General features: G+C 43.7%; 1 protein-coding gene across 1 annotated transcript; it reads right to left on the reverse strand.

Moving 5' to 3' along the window:
- Window positions 1-1,048: 1,048 nt before the first annotated feature.
- Window positions 1,049-2,228, reverse strand: OR52W1 (olfactory receptor family 52 subfamily W member 1). The gene has a single exon (XM_045371409.3). It carries the CDS (start codon window positions 2,117-2,119, stop codon window positions 1,049-1,051), a length of 1,071 nt encoding a protein of 356 aa, XP_045227344.2. The 5' UTR covers window positions 2,120-2,228.
- Between the last annotated feature and the right edge of the window lie 6,084 nt (window positions 2,229-8,312).

The raw sequence follows: 8,312 nt of genomic DNA on the forward strand, positions 1-8,312 counted from the left end.
ATGGTATTAAAGACCTTTTGTTATGTAATGTCCCTTCCAGTGTGGTGTCTTAGCTGAAAATGAATCCCCTGTTGGGCAACACCGCCACACTTCCTGTTCTTGCTCTGGCAGGTACAGAAGTGCGAAATGTTTCATTTATCATATTGCACTAACGTCATGTGCTTCTAATGATGTTGGCGAAGACAAATGGGGGTGCCGATGGGGATTTTATTTGGGGATTGTACCTTCTTGTTGAGGGTGCACAAAAGGGCAGATTGACAAGAAACCGTAGTAATGCAGCCTCAGGCAATCAGATGATGTGGCTGCAGTGATTTTCTGGGATATCAACATTTCTTTCAGTGGACCCCTGACCTCTGAAGCTGCAGTCAAAGGGGAAGAAGTTCTAGCTGTTAATTTTGGGGGCTTTGGTGGGAGTTGGGGTAAGGAAGAATAGTAATTACAGATGAGACCAAAAGAGGATTCTTTGAATTTGAAGTGGCCAAATTGGTACCACAGGGCACATTATTTAGATTATCAGAAGGTGGGAGACTAGCCTGTATAATAACTCGTTTCCTGAGGGCAGTCTGAAAACAGAATCTGGCTCCAGGAGTAGAGAGGGCTGTGATTTCAGACAGGTACCCAAGCACTTGACTCCAGGGACAGCGCCACCATCTGCAGCAGTGCCAAGCACATCCATCAAGTTTGAGATCTATAGAGGAGCTTTTGTGTGGGAGCATGGGAAGACTTAGACTGAAATAATGGAGGTGGCGAGCAGGAAGGGGAGTTAAGTTAGATCTTGTTTATTATGATCCTTCACTGATTTTTCCTGCATGGTAGTTTAGCCCCCTGACCTCTACCTCCTGCCTCCTCCCAAGCAGAATACATGTTTAAGTCAAAGTTTACAGATGCCAGTGTTGCACATAGTAGGGACTCCACAACAATTACCTGTTAAATGATGGTAACAGTCATATGCAGACAGTGGGATGAAGATAACATAATTCACACCCCCAGACTCCCCTCCGAGTGTCCCCTCACCTCCACTCTTAGGCTCCATTGTTACCACTGGACATTACAACGGGCTTTTTCTGAATGTGAAGGTGTCCAGGAGTTGGTTCCTGATCTGCTTGGTGTGGGCCCCATAGATGAGGAGGTTGAGGGCAGGTGGCAGCAGCAAGTAGATGTTGGAGAGAAGGATGTGCACAGGCTTTGGGACGGTGTGATGACCAAAGTGGTGTGTGAGGTAGGAGAAGAGACCAGGTATGTAGAAGGCCAGAATGACACAGATGTGAGAACTACACGTACCAAAGGCCTTGGCACAGGCCTCCCGGGTAGGCAGCTGCAGCACAGCATGGGCAATGAGTCCATAGGAGCCAGTGATACCCAGAATATCCATACCTGAGATGGCCAGTGAAAGTGCCAGACCATATAAATTGTTGACCCGTGTGTTACCCACCACCAGTTCTACCACCGCCATGTGTGCACGATAGGTATGGCCTATGGTTTTGGCTTGGAAGTGCTCAAACTTTGCCACCAGCAGTGGGAAAGGTACAACAATAGCCACAGCTTTCAGTGCCAGTGCCAAGGCTGCATAACCCACATGGGCTTTGGTGACCAGGACAGGGTAGTGCAGTGGACACCCTATTGCCACGGCACAATCACTGGCCATGGCCAAAAGCACACCTGATTCCATGGCAGTCAGTGCATGTACAAAGAACATCTGGACCAGGCACACAGCATATGGCACAGATCGGGGCCCAAGCCACAGCACAGCCAGTAACCCTGGGGCTATAGATGTGGCTAAGCCCAGGTCTGTGGCTGCTGGCATGGCCAAGAGTAGAAACATGGGCTGGTGCAGTGTGGAGTCTATCCACACCACTGCCAACAGTGCTCCATTGCCCAGCAGGGCCAGCAAATAAATGGGCCCAAAGGCCAGTGTCAGCCAAGTCTGGGCACTTCCTAGCCCTGGAAAGCCAGTCAGTATGAAGAAGGTTGGGTGTAGGAAGGTGGAATTGAGTTGTAGAGTTTCTGTCATTCTGTGGTGGGCACAACTTGAGGGCTTATGGGGGACATGACTCCTGATAGGAAAGACAAGGGGAGAGATTTTGGGGGTGTCACAGTGGCACAAACCCATCCATGGCATATGTGTAGGAGTAGTGCAGGGCTGGAAGGATCACAGGGTTATAAGTTTTGGTTAGTGGGGGTTTGGATGGATAATTAAAGTCGAAATTCTATCTTAGATAGGAGAATCCTTTGCTCCTAAAAGTTTATACGTATTGTAGTGGGAGGAAGGGGTAGTGAGGAAGAGGCTGCCTGCTGCAGTGGCTGGTATAGATAGCCAGAGAGAACCTTCTAACTGGATGTCAGCAGAGGGTGGAGCGGAGATGAATACTTTTTTTCCTCAGGGTCCAAATAGAGTCAGTCTCAGTCTCTATGAGGAGAAAGCCAGTGCTGTGGGCAGGGTGGGGAATCAGGCTTCCGGCTGTCCTGTCCCTGCCTGTGTATCCTTGGGCAAGACCTCTGGACCTCAGCTTCTTCAGCTGTATAGAGCTGGTGGGTACAGTGATATTGATATTAAGGTTTGCCCAGCTCTGAGCAATTGCCCATTCTCTGCACCAACTATCCTGGAAGAGAGGAGGCAGAGTAGAAAGAAAGGGAGAAACCGTAGTGGGAGGCAGATGGAATCTGGAGTGAATCTGGGAGCTTGGTGTGGCAAGGGAAAACTTGCTAGGTTTCTGGGGTGCAGGGTGCTTACGTTCTGAACTTGATGCTGAACACCAGCTGGAGAGTTGAAGTTGGGGCTGGGGAGCAACAGAGAGAGATGGCAGTATGAAACGGGACTTTTCTTCTCCGTTTCCCTTCCTTCTTCACGATACGAAAGTGGGTCCCACTAGAGTCTCATTCCTGGCATGCCAGAGGGAGAGGAGGTGACATAGAGGGAGAAAATGGCACTCAACTCAGAGTAGCAGCCATCTGAGGAAGAAGCATCTCTGACATTGGAGGAGGCAGGACGAGTAGATTGACTTCTCCCAGGATCTAGCCCACCTAAGAAGCTTAATACATGTTGAATGGATAAATGAATGAGGAAGAAATCACCAGCAGAAGGCTTGACTGGGAAAGATCTCAAGCACTGTGTGTTGGCAGCTTCTTTTTGCTTTAATCAGTGCCTGTGGGGCTCTTTATGTGGCTGTTCTACCTGCTTCCCTCAGGGCCTTTCTCCCTCCCACCTGTGCCACATTAACTCTTTTTGTATCTCTCTGCTCAGTGCTGATGGGCTGGTGACTCAGGAAGTAGAGTAAGGAGGCAGAAATGGGGGTAAGCCAGGAAAGAGACTATCGGGTGGAAAGATCTGGGAAAGGAACACTTTCTCAGGGAGGTCTTTCCTTCCAGGAGAAAATTCGTTGCTTTATTCTTTAATAGCGTCTAGCCCAATCTGTTGTAATTTCTTGTCTCTCAATTCTTGTCTCCCACTAGACCAAAAGAGTTGCAGATGTTGCTTTTTATTAGCCACAGTGTCTCTACTGCTCACCACAAGTCTGGCATGTAGTTAGCTATGAATAAATATATATTGCTTTTAATTGTGGGACAGACTGCTAGTCCAAACAGCTTTTGCTGATGAATAGGGGTTCTTACAGTTTCAGGAGTCTTAGGTATCCATGAAGAAAAAGAGTTATTTACCATCAACCACAAGTCTGTTGAATACAGTTCTTTTTATTATAAGGAGACATATTGTTAAACTCATCACACTATGTAAAGTTATGCAATAAAGACCACAGGACCTATTGGAAAAATGAAGGTAGGGGCACAACACTCAAAAACTTCATCAGTGACACATTTAAGAAAAAGATGGGCTGGGCACAGTGGCTCACACCTGTAATCCCTCCTGTCTTTGGGAGGCCAAGACAGGAGGATCATGAGCCCCGGAGTTCTAGACCAGTCCATGCAACACAGTGAGAGCCCATCTCCACAAAAAATTAAAAAAGTAGCCAGCCATGGTGGCATGCACCGGTAGTTCTACCTACTCGAGAGGCTGAGGCAGGAGGATCACTTGATCCCAGGAGTTCAAGGCTACAGTGAGCTATAATCATGCCATGCACTCCAGCCTGGGTGATAGAGTGAGATCTTGTCTCTAAAAAATAAATAAAATGAAATGAAATTGGACAGAAAGTTGTAATACCAGATGTGAATGGGTGTGGCTCATAACACAAGTGGTGAACTGAAGTAGCTGATCGATGTTTGAGGTATATGCATGTGTGCATGTTGAGCTTTCTTACTCAGTTCAGTTCAGCTGCGTTCAGTTTTCTGTGTTCACCTACTTTCTTGAAAGTGGAGTTACATGCAAGAAAACATGAAATTCACATTATTCTCAGTTCCCTAATACATATGTCAATTGTCTTTGAACTATTTGTATTTCAAAACTAGCATTATAGAAGAACTAGTTGAATCTATTTTCTGCCTGGCCTTGTGTCATGTGGTGAGGATACAGTGGCAATAACAAGACCATGCTGCTCTCAAGGAGTTCACAGTCTAATGGACACAGTGATCTAAACAGTTGTTGAAGGGTTGTTAAGGTAATTGCCTTAACTCAAGTCAACACCAGATACGATGGCAGCACAGAGAAAGAAGACTTTCACTCTTCCTGGGGGAGTCAGGGAAATCTCTGAATCACAGTAATGGTTAAAAGTTTTGTGGAGTTTCCTGGGTACATGCACTGCTCTAAGCCCTAACCTCACAACAGTCATCTGAGGTGGGCACAAGTCTTTCTTCCATTTTACAAAAGAAACTAAGAGATAGGCATTAACTTGGTCAAGGTCATATAGCTAGTAGACAGCAGAGTTAGGATACTAACTCAGTCTGGCTCTAGCATACTTGCTGTTAGCCACTACTTCAAAAATTGTTGCTGAGGTTTAGAACGTGAGTAGGAATTTTTAGAATAGTTGGAGCAAAATGCACCCATTCCTGCAAGAAGGAGTTCAGGAGATTTTGGGATTGGCAGGTGATCCTAGGATTGCTGAATGGAGAGATGTACAAAGAGCTGTAATTATTTGGTAGTAAATGGTGAGCTGTCACCAATTCAGGGAGGAGAGGAATACTGAGCAGGTGGGAGTGGTGGGTTAAGAGCCGTGAAGGAGAGGGTTAGGAAAAAGTGCTCTTGGCCTCAAGAGAACACTAATAAAAGTTTTGGCTGTCTTGGACACTTGCTCTTTGTGCAAAGATTGTTCATAAGATAAATTACAGAATCCATAAGCCCAACAAGTCCAAATTTGAAGTCATTAGGTTCTTGGAAATCTACTGTGTTATGTATTTCCTATTCTCCAGTAATCCAAGATACGCTGGGAGATATCATTGACTTCGTCTTTAGAAGATTCCTTGGTTAGTCTCCCAAGCTCCAGTTCATACTTACAGAAGCTGTCTAAGCACACCTTGGGAACCAACTGTCTGGTCTTTTCCTGTGACATTGACCATTAGAGGAGGGGATTTGACACCTGTGACCTTGTGGGGGCTATATGCAAGAGCTGACACCCCCAGAGCAGGGTGTCAGCTCTCTGTGAGGAGTTGGGTGGGGTGGGGAGAAGGGAGGCTCTTTGGATTTCTTAGTTGCTGTTAGACTGATATGGAAAATAGGATAGGAGGGTTCTGTCTGGAGACTGACTCTGATTTTCTTACATTTTTGACTAATGCAACTACCACCAACATCTATAGAATAGTGTTCTTAGATAACAGCTGGCTCCATGTGGGCCTGTTCTATTGTTTTCCATTTAAAATGATCCATGAGCAAGAACACATATAAGTAGCTTATCACTTTACATGATAGATTACAGATCAGAAATCTTGGGTTCTCGTGGTGTCATACAGCACTAAATCCTCTTCTAGAAACCTACTAAAGCAAACTCAATTGTCAAATCCCAATTCCTGGGTCAGTATGAGATCCTTTTGTGACTAATGGCACCACAGTAGCCCAGGCTTCCTTCACTCAGTTTCAGGAGAGGTAGAGAGATCCTGTAAGATCAGGTTTGCCCTAGCCTATGGAGATGTGGAAGGAGTCGTGGAACCACTATGCCCATTCTTCTAGCATTAGTTTTCCTCCTCTACTTCATGCTTCCCAGCCCTTCCATGAGCAGATCTTTAGTATTCCATAAAGCTCTGGAGCATTGGGCATCCTCAGTTCCTAGGAGGATAGTAGATGTGCTTGCATTGAGGTTGTAGATTTGAGAAGGGAAATGTTTTCCCTCTCCGTCATAATAGGATCTTCCAGAAGTCAGGTTATGGTAGGGATATGGAATAGATCACATCTAGTTTTTAATTAAATCTCTTTTAATCTTGTCTACGCTCCTTATCCATGTCTCCTTCCTCTGCAATAGGCTTATTCCTTCCTCTACCCAGAATCCAGAGATTTTGGGACTGACACTAACTTTGACCATATATAGAAGTGACTCTATGAATGCCAAGGTCACAGTTGCCATCTTTGTTTCCAAGGCAAAGCTATACCTGTAAAATTGGGTTAGGACCCTGAAACTCTCTTAACTTAGCAAATCGTTGTATTCCTTCAAGAGATGTTTTTTGACTAAGCCTCTCTGACCAGTAATGGCTGAGGAGAACACTGCTGGGATAGTCTTCCAATGACTTTTAAAAATAGAAGACAAGTAGTTCCCTGTAAGTGTTCTCTAGCATTTAGAGGAGGGCTTTTGAAGTGACTCACCTTGTTGAGATTGGGTTGAGGTTATTGCTCAAGAAATTAATCCCTTGATGTTGTTCTCTGAGGTAATAGATAACACTTTTATCTTTTCCCATGATTATCCCCCTCCCTCTGAATTCACATTGCATGGGTGACTCTTTACAACCACGAAAAGTATAAATGTCATTCACAGAATTCAGCAATCATTGTTCAGAACTCATTACATATCAAGCAAAGTACTGCAGATGGGTAAACAGCCTCTCTTATCATTACATTTGTTATGTTGGTGTCCCCCTACTAAATTCACGTGTTCCAGCCACAACCCCCAAGGTTACGGTATTTGCAGATGAGACCTTCAGGAGGTAATTAGGGTTAGATGAGGTCATGAGGGTGGGACCCTCATGAATGGGATTAGTGTCTTTATAAGAAGGGGAAGAGAGAGACACACTGTGAGGACAGAGTGAGAAGACAGCACACTGTAAGCAGTAAAAGAGTCCTCACTAGGAGCCTACTCTGTTGGCAGCTTGATCCCGGGCTTGCTGGCCTTCAGAACTGTGAGAAAGAAATGTCTGTTGTTTAAGCCACCCAGTCTATGGTATTTTGTTACAGAAGCCTGAGCCAACTAAACATTCAAACAGCCACTAAGACCTATCTCCTTAAGAGCTGTGTATCTGACTCCTCTCTGTCTCCAAAGTAATATAACCTATTTTACACCTCACAACCTTATTGTGGAATACTGCAGCAACCTCATGACTGATCCTCTGGTCTATAATGTGCTTTTTTGTATTTTATTTTTTGTCATACTTTTGAGAAATGACAAATAGATATAAAAGTATAAAGAATAAGAACATGCACATGTATCAACATACCCAGAATTGACAGTTATTAACGCTTTTTCCTACTTGCTTTCAATTCCTTTTTAATAAAGACATTAACAATTACAGGTAAAAATGTATCTTTTTAATCCCCTGTAGTGTCTCATTCTCTCACCTTAGAAACAATAATTATCATGAATTCAGAGTGTACTCTTCTGATTCAGCTTTTAATGCTTTTGCTGTAATACTTGGTGCTTTTAAGTGTTTACATAAATTATTTACTACTGTATACAGCAAGTTAAGTTTTTGAGTTCTTTTTATGTGAATAAACAGATCTTTATTATCCCTTTGAATTGTTACGTAGTTTTATAGCATATGATTATGCCAAATAGTTATCATTGATAGAGTTCAAATTGTTTCTGGTTATCTTGCTATGTACACTGCTATGGATATCTTTATACATGTCTCCATTTTCACATATGTGAAACCTTCTCTTGAGCATATATCTAGAATTGGAATGGCTAGGTCATAAGGCATGTACATTTTTATCTTTAGCAGATATTATCAAATTGCTCTTCAAAATAGTTGTTCTAGTTTGTATTCCCACTAGCAATTTTATGAAAGATCTTGGTTTTTATAACATCCTTGAAAACACTGTATTATCGGACTCATGTTTTTATAAATCTGATTTATTTTTATTTTTCTATGTTTTTTTTTTTTGTTCTGGTGATCAGGTGAATTGAATTAATTAGAAATATTATCTCATTTTGGCCGGGCGTGGTGGCTCACACCTGTAATCCCAGCACTTTGGGAGGCCGAGGTGGGCGCATCACAAGGTCAGGAGA

Source organism: Macaca fascicularis, chromosome 14, assembly GCF_037993035.2.
Source record: "Macaca fascicularis isolate 582-1 chromosome 14, T2T-MFA8v1.1".
NCBI lineage: Eukaryota > Metazoa > Chordata > Mammalia > Primates > Cercopithecidae > Macaca > Macaca fascicularis.